At 41.5% G+C, this 22,542-nt stretch overlaps 2 protein-coding genes across 2 annotated transcripts in view; both read right to left on the bottom strand.

Annotated features, from left to right (window-relative positions):
* LOC123249643 (cartilage associated protein) overlaps positions 1-15,224 on the bottom strand; it is an 85,514-nt gene extending 70,290 nt beyond the window's left edge. The window contains exon 1 of the mRNA XM_044678756.1: positions 14,703-15,224. Coding sequence (XP_044534691.1) covers positions 14,703-15,224 — 522 coding nt within the window. The remainder of the gene's footprint in view (positions 1-14,702) is intronic.
* The window catches only part of CDK6 (cyclin dependent kinase 6), a 1,314,442-nt gene that overhangs the window by 877,880 nt on the left and 414,020 nt on the right, over positions 1-22,542 (bottom strand). The gene's annotated exons all lie outside the window — the stretch shown is intronic.

The following is a 22,542-nucleotide window of genomic DNA, read 5'->3' as shown; positions in this document are numbered from 1 at the left end:
TTGCACACAGTGGGAATAACATCCACATACAGTTAGCTATAGAAATGTATCTTACCCCATAGGGAAGTAAGGAAGGCAGGGAGAACAAGAAAAGGGAGACATCAACAAAAGGAAAGTTGAACGCAAGGAGGAGATAGAAACAAAAATATTTGTGACCAAAGAGAGGTTGAAAAGAAAGGAAGAGGAGGATAAATGGGGGAAATAAGATGAAGGGAAATATAGTTTAGTCATCATAATTGCGAATGTGAATGGGGATTGGGATGAATTCACCCGTAAAATGGAAGAGGATAACAGAATGGTTTAAAGAATCCCACAATATTCTCTCTACAAGAAACATGTTTGAAGCAGGGAGCTTCACACAGAGTCAAGGTGAAGGGCTAAAACAGAATCTACTATGCTTCTCAAAGCTGAAAAAGTAAGGGTAGCAATTAAAATCTCAATCTGATTGCAATGGAATACAATAGTATTCCACTATAAGAAACAATAAGATGATCACAAAAAACCTGGAAAGACTTATATGAAGTGATGCCAAGTGAAGTGAAAAGAATCAGGAGAAGTTGTACACAGTAACAACAATAATATATAATGATCAATTGTGAATGGCCTTACTATTATCAGCAATGCAAAGTTATCTAGGATAACTCCAAGGGACCCATGATGAAAAAGGCTATCCAGGGGGCAGCTGGGTAGCTCAGTGGATTGAGAGCCAGGCCTAGAGACGGGAGGTCCTAGGTTCAAATCTGACCTCTTCCCAGCTGTGTGACCCTGGGCAAGTCACTTGACCCCCATTGCCTACCCTTACCACTCTTCTGCCTTGGAGCCAATACACAATACTGACTCCAAGACGGAAGGTAAGGGTTTAAAAAAAAAAAAAAAAAAAGGCTATCCACTGCTATAGAAGGAATTGATATAATCTGAATGGCATACTGAAGCATGACATTCTTTACTTTATTTCCTCCATTAATTTTTCTCTAGTACAAGTGATATGTATTTCTTTTTACATGATAAATATAGAAATAAATATTGTTTAATAACACATGCACAACTTATATCATATTACCTGTCTTCTTGGGAAGGATGGAGGGGTGAGAAGGGGAGAAAATGGCTCAAAAAATGTCAGAAAGTGATTATTGAAAATTGTACTGACATAGTCTAGGGAAAATATTTTAAACTTTTTTTTAAAGGAGACTTGCACTAACATCTCTACAATCTCTTTCTCCTCTAAAAGTTTATCATTCTAAACAGGTTATGGGAGGAAGAGAAATATGGATGGAGAAAGGAGATGAAAAAAGAAGGGAAAATGGCAGCTATAGATGCAAGGACTCCTAGGTTCTGATCCTATTTTTTCTGAGTAACTCTGCCCAGATACATCTTTCTGCCTCAGCAATCTCATCTAAAAAGCCGGGGCAGTGATATATCTGTTTAAAGCACATATACCCTTTTCCCTTAAAGGTGTTTATCTGAAAGTTTCCTCTCATGAATAAGAATGCAGTTTAAGTAACCAATGTAACAGTTATGATACATATGATATAATATAATACATATAATATGATACATTAATAATGTAATAATATGAAATATAATTATATAATAATATAAAGCAATAATCAGGGGCAACTAGGTAGTTCAGTGGATTGAGAGCCAGGCCCAGAGGCAGGAGGTTCAGATCTGACCCCAGTCACTTCCTACTTGTGGGGCTCTGGGCAAGTCACTTGACCCTATTGTCTAGCCCTTACTGTTCTTCCACCTTGGAACCAAATACACAGCATTGATTCTGTGAGGGAGTGAAGGGATGAAGGTAGGAGGATTGGAAGAATGGAGAAAGGAGAGAGGAAGAAAAAGGAAGGTAGCAGTCCCCAGCCCAGGAAGGGGGAAATTGACCACTGGAATAGTTAGGTTTTATTTAAATTAGAAAGGGGAAGGTCTAGCAAAAACTAGGAGGTAGATAGAAAGGGGGAAAGGCACTGAGAGAGAGATCAGGGTAGATAGTGTCAGCCAGGCTCCAGGCTCGAGAGAGCAGAGTGACCCCAAAAAGGCGCCAAACTTTCTCTTTTATACTTTCTCCAACACCACCCACAAAGGAATTGGGAGGTGTTGGGGAAGTTGTAGCAGGGAGCCCTGGGAGAAGTAGTCTTCCAGGGCTTACAATAATTTCAAATGACACAATTCTAAGACAGAAGGTAAGGGGTTGTTAAAAATAAAAACAACAATTAAAAAATAACGTAATAGGGGCAGCTGGGTAGCTCAGTGGAGTGAGAGTCAGGCCTAGAGACAGGAGGTCCTAGGTTCAAACCCGGCCTCAGCCACTTCCCAGCTGTGTGACCCTGGGCAAGTCACTTGACCCCCATTGCCCACCCTTACCAATCTTCCACCTATGAGACAATACACCGAAGTACAAGGGTTTAAAAAAAAAATTCTAAAAAAAAAAAAAAAGAAAAAAAAATAACGTAATAGTTCTTTAAGGTGCTGAACATATATGATACCATATAATATTATTCTTCATTCTCCCCTTCCAGTTCTATAAAGTACAAAAATTTTCCCACTGAGGATGCTGGGGATTTGGGGAATGGTGGTAGGGGAAAAAAACTTCCATTTGCTCCTAACATACTAGTGGCATTCTTCCACCTCCACAAGAATCTACAGGAGTTTCTATATTGAGAGGTCAGATATTTCATTCAATTACTACAAAACCATTCAACTAGAAGGGATGTTAGAAATTCAATCCAGTTCAATTCAGCAAGTATTTTAAAGTTTGATAGTTAAGGTACTTAGGCAGCCATGCTAGCTGCTGGGAATACATGGATGAAAAATGCTGTATTTTCCGTATTTTTTGCCCTAAAGGAGACTGTAGTCTAATGGGAGGATATGGCACATAAACAAATATAAGGTAGAAGGTGATGAAGACAAAGAAGAGATTCTGACAAAGCATTCTTTTTTTTTTTTAAACCTTTACCTTCCATCTTGGTGTCAATACTGTGTATTGGCTCCAAGGCAGAAGAGCGGTAAGGATTAGGCAATGGGGTTTAAGTGACTTACCCAGGGTCACACAGCTGGGAAGTGTCTGAGGCCAGATTTAAACCGAGGACCTCCCAACTCTAGGCCTGGCTCTCAATCCACTGAGCTACCCAGCTGCCTCCCTGACAAAATATTCTAAGAAAATTTAAGGAGGAAAAGCTTACTTTCAAATGACAAGATCAGAACAAACTTTCTGGAGGAACTGGATGTTGCAGAGAAAAAAAGTACTTCAACAAATGGAGTAAAAATAATGGGTGTGCATTCTAAACATGTAGATAGTCTGAGCTACAGTCACAGGAAAATCCAGGATTTAAAAAAAAAAAAAAAGTAAGAGTTAGTTCCCTTTTGGTCAAACTAGATGTTCATGAAATGAAATAGTGTGGAAATAATAGATGGATTATAGGATGGAATTAGATCATAAAGGGCCTTAAATGCCAGGATAAGGTGTCTATATTTGATCTTAAAAGCAATGAAGGTAGGGCAGCTGGATACCTCAGTGGATTGAGAGCCAGGCCTAGAGACAGTAGGTCCTAGGTTCAAATCTTGCCTCAGACACTTCATAGCTGTGTGACCCTGAGCAAGTCATTTAACCTCCATTGACTAGCCCTTACCACTCTTTTGCCTTAGAACCAATACACAGTAAGGGTTTAAAAAAAAAAAAAGCAATTAAGGGGTTGTTGGTAGAAAAGTAACATGGTCAAACCTATTCATTAGGAAATTTATTTTGGCAGCTCTGTGAACTATGGATTAGAGAAGGAGAAACTAAAGTTAAGAAACCAGATCAGGGGCTACTAAAAAGTCTATGTAAAGACAGTCAGAATTAGGGTGGTGTGTAAATAGAATTAGCTCAAGCCCTAAAAATTCCCTCTTACAGTGGTGATCGTATGAGCTGAAGTCAGAAGTTATATGTTGGAATATTAGAATTGACAAGACTTGATTGATTGGATATGGGAATGGAGATGAAGCCAAGTCAAAGATAAACCCAAGGTTTTGAGCATAGCAAAATGGAAGCATAGTAGTGCTTTCAATAACCAATAAGGAGAAACAGATTTAGGATGTTAGACAATAAGTTCATTTTGGGACAGATTGGATTTTAGGTACTGGCAAAAGAGATATCCATACAACAGTTGATACAGGACAAGAGTTTAGGGGAGAACCCTCTACTGGATATATAGATTTATAGGTTTTGTGCTTAGAGGTGATCATGAAAATCACAGGAGTGAAATAGTGAATTAGTAAGAGAAGAGGAGAGGACTGGGATGGAACCTAGAGATATAGCACACATTTGGAGTATTAAAAAAGTCAACGATTTTACAAATTAACTAATCAATTAACTAATAATTAACTAGTTAATTAGTTATAAAAGAAAAACTAACTACTTAACTAAAAAGAAGCAAACATGGAATTCCTCCAGTTCATTATTCCTTTGAGCACAGTAGTATTCCATCACCAATGGATACCACAATTTCTTCAGCCATTCCCCAATCGAAGGACATCCCCTCATTTTCCAATTTTTTGCCACCACCAAGAGCGCAGCTATAAATATTTTTGTACAAGTCTTTTCCCTTATTATCTCTTTGAGATACAAACCCAGCAGTGGCATGGCTGGATCAAAGGGCAGGCAGTCATTTAAAGCCCTTTGGGGCATAGTTCCAAATTGCCTTCCAGAATGGTTAGATCAATTCACAACTCCACCAGCAATGCATTAGTGTCCCAATTTGCTACATCTCCTTCAACATTTATTACTTTCCTTTGCTGTCATATTAGTCAGCCTGCTAGGTGTGAGGTGGTACCTCAGAGTTGTTTTGATTTGCATTTGAATGACCTTCAGGAATTGATGCAGAATGAAAGGAGCAGAATCAGAACAACATTGTACACAGAGACTGATACGCTGTGGTACAATCGAATGTAATGGACTTCGGTACCAGCAGCAATGCAATGACCCAGGAGAGTTCTGAGGGACTTATGAGAAAGAAAACTACCCACATTCAGAGAAAGGACTGTGAGAGTAGAAACACAGAAGAAAAACATTATCTTGATCACACAGTTTGATGGGGATATGATTGGGGATATAGACTCTAAACAATCACTCTATTGCAAATATTAATAATATAGAAATAGGTCTTGATCAATGATACAAATAAAACCTAGTTAAATTGCTCATCGGCTAAGGGAGGAGGGTGAGCGGAGGGGAAGGAAAGAATATGAATCATGTAAACAATATCCTAAATAAATTTAATTAATTAATTAATTGCTTGAATGAATAAAAAAGAAGCAAACTGTAGCAGGCTGGGCATGTATGAACCTTGGTTATATTTTAGGGGTACTCAAAAACCATGCTCATAAGCTATGTGCTCATTTTTACCAAATTAAGTTCTATGCCCTTGGTTCAGTGCTTAACCTTGTCTAATTGTGAGCCAGCCCAGAGGTCATCTCCTTGCTTTGCCAATAACAAATCAATTAACATCGATATCAAACAAGTTCATGTGTCTTAGGCCATATGTACTCTTGATTTGGGGCATTAGCTACATCTATTGCTGTAGGATCAGCAGTTTGCATCTGGTGATGACTGCCTAACTTGTCAGACCCCCTTTGTCCCTTCCTCCCTTCCTTTTTGTAACCCCAATAAAAATGAGTATGTCCCAAAACAAGGAAGCTCTTCACAACAGGCTCTATTCCACCCAAGCTCCCGACCACCAAGCTCTTCACCATCAGAGCTCTATTCTATCTAGAGTCTAATAGCTGTAAGGCCTACCCTTTTGCTACTATTCTCTCATGTATGAGTCTTTCTTTATTGTTTTACTCTCTCTTATCACTATCAGAGAAGCATGCATGCTGGAGCCCAGGTTGTTGAATCCTTAAGCTCCGAGTCTTTCTTCCTTTATTGTTTCCCCTCTCCTTGTCCGCCCTTCATTACCCATTCTCCCTAGGTCTTCAACTTCCCTTCTGAGTGGTCACCCACAAATATATTAATTTGTGGCTATGTACAACCACCATTAATCTTAATAATTAAGAGATTACTGCTGAGGGGGGCAGCTGAGTGGCTCAGTGGATTGAGAGCCAGGACTAGAGATGGGAGGTCCTAGGTTCAAATCCAGCCTCAGACACTTCCCAGCTGTGTGACCCTGGGCAAGTCACTTGACCCTCATTGCCTAGCCCTTATCATTCTTCTGTTTTAGAACCAATACACAGTGTTGATTCCAAGACAGAAGGTAAGGGTTAAAAAAAAAAAAAAAAAGATTACTGCTGACCTTGAGGGAGTTGCTTCAATAGAGAGGTAGGGATAGAAACCATGTGGCAAGAGTTTGAGGGGTGCCTGAATAGAGAAGAGGACTCAATCTTTTATTTGGCAGATGAAGTCCAGAAAAGCAAAATGTATCTAAGTCACTACTCTAGTGATTGCCAGAAGGGAAGCTAAAACGAGATTCCTTTATAAATTCTAGTGTTCTTTCCATGGAACTATGTTGTTTCAGGCTGGGTATATTGATTACATTGGATTCTATCATATCTATCCCATTTCCCAAATTGGGGAGAGGTAATGTAGTAGAGCAGAAAGAAGTCTTTCCATAAAGCTCTTGGAGCAAAGACACTCCTCACCGAGAGTTTTAGGATGAAGAAATAAAAGTCATATATAGACATATCAAACAATATTCTAAATCACCACTGATTAGAGAAATGCAAACCATAACAATTCTAAGATACCATCTCACACCAATCAGATTGGCTAAAATGACAAATGTCGGAGGATATGGAAAAATGGGAGCTCTAATACATTGTGGGTGGAGCTGTGAACTGGATCCAACCATTTTGGAGAGCAATTTGGAATTATACCCAGGGAGTTATAAAACTGTATTTATCCTCAAACCCAGAAATACCCTTGCTAGGTCTGTTTCCCAAGGAGATTAGGGAAAAGGGGAAAGGATCTATATGTTCTAAAATATTCACAGCGGCTCTCTTTGTGGTAGCAAAGAATTGGAAATTGAGGGGCTGCCCATCAAGGGGAATAACTAAACATATTGTGGTACATGATTATGATGAAATATTACTGAGCCATAAGAAACAATGAGCAGGTTAATTTTTTTAGAAACTTGGAAAGAATTACATGAGATAATGAACAGCAAAATCAGTAGAACCAGGAGGCAGCTGGGTAGCTCAGTGGATTGAGAGCCAGGACTAGAGATGGGAGGTCCTAGGTTCAAATCTGACCTCAGACACTTCCCAGCTGTATGACCCTGGGAAAGTCACTTGACCCCCATTGCCTACCCTTACCACTCTTCTACCTTGGAGCAGTATTGACTCCAAGACAGAAGGTAAGGGTTTTTATAAAAATAAAAAAAATTTTTTTTAAATCAGTAGAACCAAGAGAACATTATAAGCAACTATTGAAACAATTGATAGTTGAACTAATTAGGGAATGGAGCTGAAGTAACTTTCTATGTGACCAGTGATGACTTCCAGTTAATTAGAGTCAGGAAGTAGGCCCAACAGGTAAGCCTAACCTGTCAGTGATGGTATAATGCAATCTGACTGATACCAAGTTGTTATAAAACAATCTTTGATTTATTTTAATACTCGAACTCATAGGATGGGATAGTGGACCAGGGTAAAGGAGTCCCTAAATCTAATAATCTAGTTCCTCCACCCAAAACCCCACTATAAGTGCTCACAGACTTTCTTCATGGAAGTTGAGGGTTCTCTCTCTCTCTTTCTCTCTCTCTCTCTCTCTCTCTCTCTCTCTCTCTCTCTCTCTCTCTCTCTCTCAAGAAAATCTAGCTACCTAAATCCTGACTGGCTGGTCCACTAATAAATTGAGACAGCATACAATTTATCAGGTAAAGATGGCTAGGTGGCCAAAGGCCTGAGCCAGGGTGGTCAGGCTCTTCTTTATGGTAGAGTCACTGGGTCTTCTCAGCACACGCGCGCGCACGCACACACACACACACACACACACACACACACAGATTTCAGGATGGTACAGAAATGTCACAGCTCACAGGATCACAGAAGTATCTTGATACAAGATGGTCCCAGGAAGTCAGTCTCTGCTCTCTTTGCTGTCCAGTAATCAACGGACCCCTTCTTCCTCCAGGTTCTGCTTCTTATCTCTTCCTCACATTCTGGAACCCTTTTTTCAGTTCTGTGCATGTACCAGACCTTTGCTTTGCAAAGTCATGCATCAGACCTTTGCAAAAGCTCCTATCTGTCTCTTTCCTTATTTTACTATTGATTTAATACTTAAAGAATAAATTGTGAATGTTACCTCCAGAGAATAAACTGAAAAATGGAAATATGAAAGACATAATTTATACATACATATCTGCCTCCTGGATGATACCTTCAATGATGTAGAAAGGGGAAAAAGGGGCTGAGACACATAAGTAAATTCTATTAATATAAAAAATATGATAGGGCAGTGATGGTACACTTAAAGGCAATAAGGTTAGTCTTTTGGCTCCTGGAACAGAAACAATCTGCCTGCTAGAAACTTTTAAGGTTGGGTTTTATGATGTTTCTTTGAAGCTAATTTTCCCCTTCCACTGTGAGCAGTCGTTGAGCAATAGTGTAAGAAGAAGATTTTTTTAACAAAAAGTTCTATTGGTTCATTTGCTCCATTGGAAAGTCTTTAAATACACTAAAGGCAGAAAACCAGCTAGAGAATCAGCAGGACCACATGGTGATTATGGTGCAAAAGATCCCCTCCAGGAAGAAAAGAATACAGAGGAAAATATGACTGAAGTTCTGCTTCCCTCTTCACTTAGGCTCCTATTTCTAAGGTGTCTTTTGACAAAGTGAGATGAAATGATGATAAATGTGCCCGGTATTCTTAGCCACAATTAAGAAGCAATTTGTTAATAAATCATCAGGGCAAGTACATCAGAGCCTTAAGGAAACTTGAGGTCAATGACTGCTTTTAGCCCCATTTAAAAAAAAAAAAGGGAGTCCACAGGGAGGCTCTGAAAACTATAGCATGTGTCTTTTTAACTGAGCCAATTGATAAAATTATAAAAAAGAGAAAGTGCCTAAACCCTTAAGCAACTACGCAGAAAGAAAAGCAACATGGTTTCTTTCTTTTCTGATAAGAGAAAAAAGAGGAAGGCATGAGCAGAGGAGTCTGGGAAAGAGTGAATGGATGACCAGAGGACAGTGCAGATGAGTTCCTAGGGTATAGTATAATCAGGGTAGGGATATAGACTGGATGGCTCTGTGGAAGTTGGCTATGAGCTGTTGCCTGGAGGCACTGGTGATCTCCCTATTTCTCACTGGCTATCTTTTGTGGCTCCCACCTCACGGTTCACTTCTTCTAGAACATCACTGCCCTGCTATACCTTGCCTGCATTTGGAGCCAAATGGAAGAGGTGCCTTTCCTTAAGGCCTGTATTTGAAGCTGTGGGTGCCCTCTTCCCTGATGCTCTGATTTGCCTACGATGCCTTCATAGGTGTTCTATAATGCCTACATTCACTTGGGTACGGTGGGGAGCCACAGGAAAGCTGCCTTCACTTGTGCCTCCCACCTGGTGGTTACCCTGCTGTGCTATGGCTGGACCATCTTCATGGGTGCACAACCCAAGGCCAGGTATACCCCATAACAAGACTGAATGTTGGCACTTGTCTACACCAATGTGACACACCCCTGCTCTATGCACCCATCTATAGTTTCTGCAGTTGGGAAGTCACCACAGGGGACCGAGTATGCAAGGAGATAGCTATTCTCTGGATACTGGGTGACCCACCTTGCAACCTTAAGGATAACCAATGGAGGAGGGGACGGGGAGGCTGATCAGTTTACAATACAAGACATTATCCCTCTTCCAGTCTTGCCCTGTCCTTTAGGCACTGGTATCTTAGCGTTCAGGTCTAGGAAAGGAATGGACTGAATCCTCTTCCCTTTCCAGGAAACTCCTTGTTTAATGGTGAATCCTGTGTCCTTCCCCTCTCATGCTGATGGAGAAGACCCAATCCCTGACTAAAGATCTCTCATCACATCAAAGAAATAGGACACAAATATAAAAATCCCAAATATACAAATGGATGTAATTCAAACCTATTGTACTCCTGTGGAGGGAATATGAGGGAGTGGGCATGAAGGAAGACTAGGATAGACATTGGAATGGGGTGAATTGAACAAGCACAGCTTTCAGGGAGGAGGTAAGTTTTCTGAGTTAGATTTTTTTATATGTAAGTGATGAATATAAATTGGTTTTGTTTGTTTGTTTTAAACCCTTACCTTCCCTCTTAAAATCAATACTATGTATTGGTTCTAAGGCAGAAGAGTGGTAAGGGCAAGGCAATGGGGGTTAAATGACTTGCCCAGGGTTACACAGCTAGGAAGTATCTGAGGTCAGATTTGAACCTAGGACCTCATTTCTAGGCGTGGCGCTCTATCCACTGAGTTCCCCAGTTGCCCCCTATTAATTGGTTTTGAGGTCATTAAGGCCTCCCCTTGGTACTGAATGAAAGATTCACTTTATCTCAGCATTTGCTGTGGAGAGCTGAAGACGGCTGAAGTGAGATGACTTATCTCAGTCTCCAGTATGTTCTCTTTCTAAAAGACTGGATCCAAATGTTTGGAGATTCCATTCCTCCCGGCTTATCCACTACTCTTGTTATATTTACCTAATGGTAGAGGGAGGAATTGTTCCTTTCAGATGTATACTAAAATTGGATTCTAGTGAAATCAGACAGGATGGGACTGAGCCCCGGGCAAGACTGAATTCCTTAATTCACCTCTCTTAGTTTCAGCTGGCTGCTTCTGATTCCCCTTTGAAAGTGGCTAACATCACTAGATCCTCAGCAGATGATCCTGAGTTGAATTCCAACCTGGTCACATATTTTACTTGGTTCTGATTGCAAGGCTCTGGGTCTGTGATCAGGGTAAATAACTCAGAGTGGTTTAATTTAAAGTAAGGCAGGATTTGAAGTGAGAACCCTCACGTTTGTTTATCTAGCTAGGTGACCTGAGGCAAGTCACAGCCTCTCAGTAAAAATATCTATAAAATGAGGGAGTTGGACCAGATTCCTTCCAGCACTAATCTGTGATCCTTTGCTCCTCAGGCCACAGCAAGAGATCTAGTCCATTTTCTGAGGGCCAGGAATTTCAGAACTACATCACTAGCATCTCTATTGATCTGACAACATTGACAAGTCTCATTTCAGCTTGCCAAGGAACGGGTCCAACACACAAACTTGAAGCCAAAAACCATGACCATATTGAAATAAACTGGCTCAGAAAAGCTCCAGAGAGGGGTACTGACACTGAACAATGTAGATGAACATCAGGGAACTATTTTAAAAATATATGTATTTTGTTCAATCAAAAGAAAATTATTATCAGAATTAGATTATTAGAAAATATCACATACTGCATCATTGATGTAAAGGTATTGTTTCAGGGGGCAGCTGGATGGCTCAGTGGATTGAAAGCCAGTCCTAGAGGTGGAAGGTCCTGAGTTCAAATGTGGCCTCAGATACTTCCTAGCTATGTGACCTTAGGAAAATCAATTGATCCCATTTGCCTACCCTTTCCTGTTCTTCTGCTTTGGAACTGAAATTCAGTATTGGTTCTAAAATGGAAGGTAAGGTATTTTGATATATATATATATATTTACAATTAGAATTCAAGTCCATATTTTGGCAAATTAAAGGTCAGGAGTTTTGGTTTGGTATGGAGATGGGAAAGGTCTTTGGTTCAAATCTGGCCTCATCTGCTTCCTAGCTATGTGACACTGAGCAAGTCACTTAACCCTAGTCGTCTCATCCATATCTCTCCTCTGCCTTGGAACCAATAATTAGTATAAATTCTAAGACAGAAGGTAAGGGTTTAAAAAAAAAGAAAGAAAAGGTGAGAAGGAAAAGAGGAAACAAAACACATAGGATAAGATCTATACCAGTGATTCCCAACTGGTGGGTGCTGCAGCAATCCAGGGAGGCAGTGATGGCCACAGGTGCATTTATCTTTCCTATTAATTGCTACTAAAATTTAAAAAAAAATTAATTTCCAGGGGGCTAAGTAATATTTTTTCTGGAAAGGGGGTGGCAGGCCAAAAAGTTTGGGAACCACTGATCTATACTAACAAAGAGAGGAAAACAAGAAAGATATAAAGATTTGTATGCAGCAAGAAAACGTGAAAGAGATTTTTTTTAAATCTCTGTATGTATGATGGGGAGAGAGAGAGAGACAGAAAGAGAGGGAAAGAGGGAGAGAGAGAGATAGGAAGAGAGAGACAAAGAAGGGGAGAGGGAGAGAAGAGGGAGGAGAGAAGAAGAAAGACAGAGAGGGGAGAGGTGGGAGAGAAAGAAGGAGGGGGAAAAAGAGGGAGAGCCAGACCTGGAGATAGGAGGTCCTGGGTTCAAATCTTATCTCAGACACTTCCTAGCTGTGGGACCCTGGGCAAGCCAGAAAACCTCAGTTGCCTAATCCTTACTACTCTTCTATACTATATATCAATTCTAAGATGAAAAGTAAGGGTTTGTTTTTTTTGTTTTTTTTTAGTTAACACTAAGCACAAGGTCTTCATTTCTGGATAAACAAAGTTGTTTAAACAGTTTTAGGACTGCTAAAAAAATTCTAGAATTACATCTGGGTTAAACTTTACTTTTGTCATCAATAAAAATTTATGAGGACTTGTGTAGGATTTCTTTTTCTTATTTTAATCCTTGCCATCTGTCTTTGAATCAGTACTAAGTATTGGTTCCAAGGCAGAAGATCAGTAAAGGTGATGGGATTGTGCCCAGGGTCCTACAGCTAGAAAGTTTCTAAGGCTACTTTTGAACTCAGGATCCCCATTTCCAGGCTTGGCATTCTACTAAGTCACCTAGCTGCTCAGTAGGATTTCTAAGCAAGTAAATGACTACTGAAGAAACCTGGATGCCTCTTCTCTATCTCAGAAAATGAGTAAATAAGTATTTTACTAGCTATGTGATCCTGGGGTTTGCCTCAGTTCTCATCTGTAAAATGAGCTGGAGAAGGAAATGACAAACTACTCCAGTATCTCTGGCAAGAAAATCACCAGAGTCACAGAGAGTTAGCATGCCTGAAAAATGACTAAATAATATCAACAAATTCAGGAGAAATTAATTAGCATTAAGGGGAGGTGGGGGGTAGAAAGACTTTTTTTTGTTGTTGCAGAAGACCAGATTTTAGCTGGAGGAAGTCAGAAAACCAAAAGGATGGAGAGAATTCCAGGCAGTGGGAAAAGCAAGTGGCAATGCCCTGAGATGGGAAATGGAGTTTCTTATCAAAGAGGTCAGTGTCACTGGATCCAGGAGGGAACTGAGCTATAAAATAACTGGCAAAGTAGGAAGGAGCCAAGTTATGAAAGGCTTTGAAGGCCAAACAGAGAATTTTGCAGAGAGACTGCTGTGTTAGAGAAAGATGAGAATTAAGGATTTCCCAGAGCCTGGTACATTGTGTGTAATAAATGCTTCTTGAAATGAGCTGAATTAAACTGGAAGAGGTCAGTCAAAGGGTGAGCAGACTATGCCAACACAGGAAGCTGAATCAATAATGCTCATGGATCTGTGGGTTGGTGAGAAAGAACAAGACTGGGCACAGAGAGGCACAGGTTGAACTCCATGGCCTCTGAGATCTCTTCTAAGATTTTGTAAAGACAGATGCACTTTGGGGCTGATTGGAACTTATCGAGATGGGGATGGCTAAGAAATGACTAAGAAGACAAGAGGAAATGGGAGAGAGCACTGGCTTTGGAGGCAGAGGAATTTGAGTTAAAATCTGAGTTCACACACTACTCCCTGTGACACTGGGCAAAGCACTTGGCCTTTCTTGACCTCAGTTTCCTCATCTGTAAAATGAATGGGGTTGGACTAGATAGTTTCTCCTTTCCCTTCCTTCTCTAGATCTGTGATCTAAGGATATGTAATGCTGGAAGACTGCTATGAAATGAATGAATGAAGCATTGAATAAACATTTACTATTTTAGGGCAGTGGAGAGAGCAATGGTTTGGAATCGGGAAGATCCATCTTTATGAGCTCTAAAGTGTACTAGCAGTAGGGGTCTGGGCAAGTCACTTAACTCTGTTTGCCTCAGTTTCCTGGAGAAGGAAATGGCCAACCACTCCAGTATTTCTGCCAAGAAAACTCCAAAATGGGGTCTCGAAGAGTCAGACAGAGCTGAACCGACCTATGTACAAATCTCTGGGGATACAAATCTAAAACGGAGGCGGTGCCAGCCCTGAAGGAATTCTTACTCTATTGAGGAGAAGACAAGAAAAGATTAGACAAGGCCAAGCCCAGGAAGGCAATTTTTGGTGTGGCCAGAGGGGAGTAAATGGGCACACCCGCCCAAGCAGCCAGTCTATGCCTTCATTACGGTTACAGAACTAGGGACGAGGGCAGAGGGTGAAGGAGGAGCGTAAGTATATTAAAACGCTGAAATTCGTTTATGATTTGCCACGTTCAAAATAAAAGAGATTTTTTTGGAAAAAGAAGTTGAAGTCATTTCTCTGGGTGGAGGCGGGTTTTCTCGCCCATAAAAAGTGGGGTTTGGGCTCGTAACCTCTAAGGTCCCTCCCAACCCTAAAGCCAAAATAAATACGAGGGATTGGGTCAGGGGCTGCAGTGGGAGGGCTGGGTTTACTTGGGAGAAAGGTGTGGGCAGGGCGGCCCGAGGAAAGGCGGGCGGAGTGCGGAGGGGGGCGGGCAAGGGCTGGGCCGGGGGAGGAGGGCTTACCTTAAAGTAGGCGTACTGGAGGAACTTATAGGGCTCTCGCCGCTGGAACTCGTCCAGCACCTCTCGGCTGGGCTGAGACTGGCGGAAGGCCGGGAGCCCCTGCTTGCAGCGCTTGAGGCACTTCGCGCGGTGCAGCAGGTCCCCAAAGAGCCTCAGCTCGGGGAAGCCGGCAAACCTGTCCCCGTCCTGGGGCTGGGGGTCGCGGATAGGGCTAGGGGCGGGCGCGTCCCTGTCCATGCGCACGGTGCTGCAGTTGAGGTGACAGAAAGCCTCGCTGTCCCGCAGCAGGCGGTGCAGACGCATGCTGATCTCCAGGTAGCCCACGCTTTCGGCCCAGTTCTCCTGGCCGTACTGGTCCAGGCCGTACTTATAGGCAGACTCCAGGGGCATCAGCTCGTCCCGGGGGAAGCTGCGAAAGCTGTAGCGCTCGTACTGAGCCCACCCGGGGCTCAGAGAGCAGTAGAAGCACAGGACACAGAGCACCCCGAGGCCAGGGGTCCGGCCGCGGCCGCCTGGCCCCATCCCGCTGCCCTAACCGAGGCCTTCCCTACCAGATTTGCCTCCCCCTCCGTGTCTATCCCACCGGGGGTGCCTGCCTGCCTGACTCGGGGTGTCGGTCCCAGCGACCACCACGTAGCCAAAGAGGAAGAGAGGAGGGAAGGGGGTGGGAGAAGGGCAGGAAGAGGGGTCGGGAACGCTGCAGGAGAGTTTTCTCCTTGGCCTCCCACTCCAGACCCCAATGGCTCACCCCTCTCCCTACCCTCACTGAGGGGTGCCTGCCTGCCTGTCAGGATGTCGGCCTGGGAGACCACCACGTAGCCAAAGAGGAAGAAGGGAAGGGGGGGGGGGCGGGGAAGAGCAGGAAGAGGGATCAGGAATGCAGGAGGAGAGTTTTCACATTGCCCTCCCACTCCGGGCTTCTCCTGGTAGGACTTTCCTCGCTCGGGCGGGATTTAGGGGAAGATTGACAACTTGTGGCTGGCTAGAGCTGGGAGGCGCCCGAACCACAGTCGGGCTGCTACAGCCACTGCCACTCTGGCCAGAGTGGGAAAGCCCTTCTCTAGAAAGGCGGATGCAGTGTCTGACTGGGGCCCCCCTCAACTCTCCCATCCTATAACCGAAAATGCCTTCCCCTCACTTCTCCTTTGGACTTCTTTGGAGTCCTGTCATATATATATATATATATTTAACCCTTAACTTCTGTGTATTGGCTCCTAGGTGGAAGAGTGGTAAGGGTGGCCAATGGGGGTCAAGTGACTTTCCCAGGGTCACACAGCTGGGAAGTGTCTGAGGCCGGATTTGAACGTAGGACATCCCATCTCTAGACCTGACTCTCAATCCACTGAGCTACCCAGCTGCCCCCTGTCCTACAAATTTTTAAATACTCACAACATCCCCAGTCACTCGTCAGTCAAAAAAACATGTGTTAAGCACCTGCTATGTGCCAGGATTAGCCAAAAATGATCTCTTCCCAAAATAATCTTTTATTTGTAAAACTCTTACCTTCCTCTTAGAATCAATATTGTGAATTGATTCCAAGGCAGAAAAGCAGTAAGGGCTAGGCAACAAGGGTTAAGTGACTTGCCCAGGGTCACACAGCTAGGAAGTATGTAAGATCAAATCTGAACCTAGGACATCCTGTCTCTTGACCTGGCTCTCTTCCCAAATACTCATCACTTCCTATTGTTATGTGGTTACAACCAGGTGTTGTGGGGTACAATGGTGAACTCCTGGGTTCAGGAAGGATATCTTTTGCAAGAATGCAGGACTCCAAAACTTAGCTTAAAAGTAAAAACTAAGATTTATTAGTAAGGTAGGTAAATTGGTCAGTAAGATGGCATGAGTGGAAGAATCCTGGGAGTTGCTCCCAGAATGCCTCAATTCAGGGGTTTTTATACCCTTTACAACAGTGAGTACTTGGTGTGGATGTGACTCTAAGCACTCAGGTATTCAGTGGGGTTTGCCTGAGACCTTCATGGTTTAGGGAACAGAGCCAGATGGTATCACGGTGTAGCCTGGAGGTGTATCTCTTTGTTCATCTCAACCTAAAGGATGATCCAAGGATGATAGTAATCTCAGGGTCTTATAGTAGCTATCAGATGTTAAAGGAGCAAGGGAATTTCCCTGTTTACTGTTTGCCTGAATTAAGGGGTACAATGTCCATGCCATCTCCCTTCCATGCCCATGTCATTACCCCTATTCAGCTCTTTATTCCTTTCTACTTTTAGCTATATGTTATTTGCAAATGTGACCTACTTTACTTATTAAATTTTAAACTCTGAAATCAGAGAGCTGACTGGTCCTTATTTATCTTAGATCACAGATTTATAGTTGAAAGGAACCTTAGCAGCCACAATTTAACAAAAGGGAATTAATCCCTAAAAAAGTTAAATGAAGTACCAGAGCTAGTAAGTCTTTGAAGTAGAATTTGAACCCAGGAATTCCTGACTTCCAAGACCTGTTGCCTATCCCCCTATACCACATTGCCTAAATATTTGTAAGACTGAATGAAAATGAACAAGTGGCCCAATCACAATGGTTTTCAAAGCATTTTCACATACATTTTTACTTGATCTATTGAACAACCTCTTGAGGTTGTAAGTAGAGGGATTATTCCCATTTTCAGGAGAGAAAACTAAGACTTAGGGTGAATGGTTTGCCCAATATTAGGCAGCCTGTAAGTGATTTAAGGCAGGACTTGAACTCAAATTTTCTGCCTCAGTATAGTGCCAGGGACCTCCCAGATGTGACAAAACGCCCTCCTTTAGTTGGAGTATTTGTGTTTCAATGTATAGTTCGGTGATTATAAAGGTGTAACAATGCCCTGCCTACTACCTCATAGGGATAGCTGTGAGCATTGAATGAAATCAGAGAGAGGAAGCTCTACAAGGCACTATGAAAATTATGATTAGTCAATACTCAGCCAAGGCTAATTAAAAAGTGACCTGCTGCTTGGTGTAGGCAAATTGGTATAGGAAAGTTCCACCACATGCCAATTTAGGCTGTTAACTATTCAAAAACGTAGTAGTCTTGGAAAGTTGCCGAAAGCTTACCTGACTTACCTAGGGTCATTTATCCAGTATATGTCCTGTGCTTGACTTGAAACCAGGTAGAAATCTGAGTCTTCCTCAATGTAGCTTCCTATAAATTCAGAATTAAACTAGCCCAGTTTTTAAATCTTGAGGAACTGAAACACTATATAATATTTAAGAAACATGAGAAATCTAATTCTATAGGTTTTTAAAATGATAGATAAATCATTAATGGTACATTCAAAAAGACAATGAGGCCTACCACATGGCCAACCAGCTTTCCCAGCCACCAAATTTCTCTGCTACCTATTCTGGTCTCAGAGAGGCAGAACAGCACAGAGAACCATTCTCTAAATACAACTTTCTCTGTTTGACTTTTAAAAACCAGTCACAAACTGGCTTCAATTTACACCTCCAGTCTTAGTAGATATTATTTTCCTTCATGCACCCTAACTAAACTGGCCTTCTTTCCATTCCCGTGGTGGCAGGGAATATTCCTAACACATGACATTCCATCACCCATTAGTAGTGCTAAATTGGGAAGAACCTGATACATAAGACAACAGTGTTACAGAATGCTTAGAGTGCTAGAAGGAAACCTAGGATCCACTACTACATCATATCCTTGCCAGCTGTTCCCACTGGCCCAACTATGGTCCAAAAGGGAAGGCTCTTCCTTCACTATAGTGTCCTACAGTTGGCAAGGACTAATATCAGCTGGGTAAGTTAATCTCTCAAATTCTCAGACTAGGAATTCCACGTGAACTGGAAAGACCTCCAGAAATTGATGCAGAGTGAGAGGAGCAGAGCCAGAAGAACATTGTACACAGAGACTGATATACTGTGGTACAATCGAACATAACAGACTTCTCTACTAGCAGCAATGCAAGGATCCAGAGCAAGGCTGAGGGACTTATGAGAAAGAAAACTAGCCACATTCAGAGGAAGAACTGTGGGAGGAGAAACACAGAAGAAAAACAACTGCTTGAAAACATGGGCTGATGGGGACATTATTGGGGATGTAGACACTAAATGATAACTCTGGTCCAACTATCAATAATATGGAATTAGGGTTTAATCAATGATACATGTAAAACCCAGTGGAATTGTGCATCGGCTAAGTGAGGTTAGGGAGAGGGAAAGAACATGAAACATGTAAATATGAGAAAATATTCAAAATGAAAAATAAATTAATTACTAAAGCAATCTTAAAAAAAAAGTTCTCAGACTATATGTATAAAATGGGATTACAAATAATGTTGATCATGGGGGTCAGGAGGACCTGAGTTCAAATTCTGCCTTTGACATTTACTAGCCATATGACTCTGGGCAAATGGCTTAATTTCTCTGAGGCTCCATTTCCTCATCCATAAGATGAAGAGTGTAGTAGGATTTAGCAGCTATTTTATATAGGTTGTGCCATTTTCCCTCTAAAGGATGTCAACACGGAAAAACACAGAACTACTAAAGTAGTCAGCAAAATGAAATCTTTAATCAGGAAAGAGCTAGGTCCATGATAATAGGCTGCTACACAGAGCCAAGCTCCAAATACTGCACAGAGTTGAAACCCTGGGCCTTTGAGGACTACCTCTGGAAGAATTACCTCCTGAGATGATTCTCCAAAGAATAATAGAACAGAGGAATCTTATATACCTTTTGGAGAATTAAGCACATCAAACATACAATGACAGGCTGTAAGCAGGCTTGGGAAAGAGGCTATAGTCAGAGGCTGGGGTATCAGGGAATGGTCTGCTACAATGGATACAAAAAAGATGGTTCCTGCACAGGTGTTGGTCTTCTTGGGAACCCATCTCTGATAAAATGGGGGAAACTATCTAGGACAAAAAGGGTACTTAACATTTGACTGCATCTACTAGTCTCACCTAAACTGGGAATATTAAGTACTTTAAGGTCTGAAATGGTCAGTCTGGGAGGAGTTCTCAGGGGACAGGGGCAAAATTTGGGGTTCCCAAAAACCTAGTTGACAGGGTGCACAGAGGCCATCCTAAAATTTGATTGGTTCAGGGATTACCTTTACTTCCTTGTCAAAGGAGGCAAAAATTTTGTTTAGTGCTGATTAGATGTTCTTGTGATTTGGCAGAATTTTCAGTACCCCAATCTGTGTGGTAACGAACATTTTTTAAGCCTTTATACTGGGCCAGGAACTGTATGTCTTTCTTCCCTAATGTTGTGCCCCTCATGAACATGAAAACCAAGGAGAACTGTATTTATTTGAATTGATAATGATATCCTTTTACATCTTGTATTTTTATTGAATTTTATAGTCCATGAATGTTTCATTGCGTTCCTGTTCCAAACCTGAATGTTGGCCTGAGCAGGGCCTGGTCCAAAACCAGAGGGCTACTGGACCAAATAACCTCATAGGTCCTTCTAGGGTCTAAATCTAGGTGATCCTATGACCTCCCTCCCAAAGTGCTTAGGAGAAAAGTCTGGCAAACTTTAAAGTGCTATTATATGGAGAGGCCAGGTATTACTTGCTAATAAGAATGTATAATAATGGCAGACATATAGACCAAAAGTTACCAACCCCATCTGGCTATTATCAATCTTGTTCCCTAGTTAAATTATTTTGCAACCAAGAGAATCATGGAGGTTCTCTCCACTCATCCTTCAATCAAGCTCAACAGGAAGCTTTTGGTCATAGCTCTAGTTGGTACCTTTGTAGTTTTTCCAGTTGAAACCCTGGGGTGATTTGAAGGGAACTGGCCCTAGGGACACAGGTATATAGATAGTTATTTAAATCAGCATTTAAACTGAATACCCTAAATCAGAGCATGAGAAAAGGAGGTCAGAAAATAGATTATAATCTGCCTGAGGGCTTCTCTAAATAACTGAAGGGTGGAGGTTTCTATTTTAAAAGATCTACAGATAATTCCTAGGTTAAACTAAAGGGCTGCCAGATCCTTCCTAGCCTCTGAGCCATCCAAGACCAGAAATAAAGTAAAAAATTGTAGCTGCAACATTTGACAGAGAGATCATTGCTGCAAGGGGTCCCTCTGAGGTGCCAACAGTTTACCTGATGACAGCTACCTGTGGTTCTCCAATGTCAGTGAGAAGGGGTTTCCATGTCTCTAGACCACATGTGTTTTTTAAACTTGTCTCTTGCCATGTCTATCCCATGTTGTTCCTATATGTGAACCCTCCCCTGCTAGTGGGATGGTATCCCATGGGAGAGTATACTCTCCATATGAAGGATATTGACTCAAATAACAACTGCTTTGAACTGTTTCTTCCTCTTTCCAGAGGATTAAAGATTCAGAACTGGAAGAGGACCCTAGAGGCTCTCTAATCAAGCCCCATTCCCTGACTTTATAAATTAGGAAGCCAGATCTTCTAAGCCATGTTAATTTATTTGCCTAAGCAAGGGATGAGAACAGACAGTTTTCAGAGGAAGAAATTAAAGCTATCAATAATCAATGAAAAAGTGTTCTAAATCTCTTCTGATTAGAGAAATGCAAATCAAAACAACTCTGAGGTACCACTTCGCATCTAGCAGATTGGCCAATATGACAGTAAAGGAAAATAACAAATATTGGAGAGATTGTGGCAAACCTGGGACACTAATGCATTGCTGGTGGAGTTGTGAACTGATCCAATCATTCTGGAAGACAATTTGGAATTATGCCCAAAGGGCTTTAAAAGAATGCCTGCCCCTTTATCCAGTCATACATACCACTGCTGAGTTGATACCCCAAATAGATTTTTTTAAAAAATGGGGATGGACTTGTTTGTACAAAAATATTCATAGCTGTGTTTTTTGTGGTGGCAAAAAATTGAAAACTGAGGGGGTGTCCCTCAATTGGGGAATGGCTAAACAAGTTGTGGTATCTGAATGTCTGCTATAAGGAATGATGAAACAGATGATTTCCTAAAGTACTGAAAAGATCACATGAATTGATGTGGAGTGAAATAAGCAGAACCAGGAGAACATTATACACAGTAACTGAAACATTGTGGGATGATCAAATGTAATAAACTTTGCTACTAACAGTAATATAATGATCTAGGACAATTCTGAGGGACTTATGAAAAGGAATGCTATCCACATCCAGAGAAAGAACTGTTGGAGTAGAAATGTAGAAGAAAACATATGATTTATCCCTTGTTTATTTAGATATATGATTTGGAGGACTTTTGGTTCTATTAAGATTATTCATTTACAAAATTAATAATATGGAAATATGTTTTGAGTGTGTGACCCAGTGGAATTGCTTGTCAGCTCAGGGAAGGGGGGATGAAAGAAGGAAGAGAAACAGCATGAATCATGTAACCCTGGAAAACTTATGTGGAAATTTGTTACTGGAATAAAATAAAGAAAAAATAAAATGAAATAAAAATGTATTTGCCTAACATTATACTGGTGGGTAAGAGCAGAAGGTAGGATTTGAATCCAGGTCCTTTGACTCCAAATTCTATAACTTTCCATTGTCTCAAATGGTCCCTTTTACCTAGTCTGGCTAAAAAGAAACAAACCAACATTTTGAGTGGCTGTCTACCTACAGTCACAATGTCCCTCACATGTATGACATTGTTGGGGAGGCGGGGAACCCACGTATGAAGTGGGGTCATAGAGGTTACAATAATTAGGCTATAAAGCCAATGCTAATGGCCAAATAAAAAGAGGAACCAGAGGGATAGTGGGGATAAGGGGAAGTAGACATAACAGCTAACACTGATATTGCCTCTTTACGATTTGCAAGTGTTTTACAAATGATTTCATTTTATCCTCATAAGAACTTTGGAAGATAAATATTATTGTATTTTTTTTTTTAAAGAAAAAGAGGTTG

Source organism: Gracilinanus agilis, chromosome 5, assembly GCF_016433145.1.
Source record: "Gracilinanus agilis isolate LMUSP501 chromosome 5, AgileGrace, whole genome shotgun sequence".
Lineage (NCBI taxonomy): Eukaryota > Metazoa > Chordata > Mammalia > Didelphimorphia > Didelphidae > Gracilinanus > Gracilinanus agilis.
This window is presented reverse-complemented; position numbering and strand designations above follow the sequence as displayed.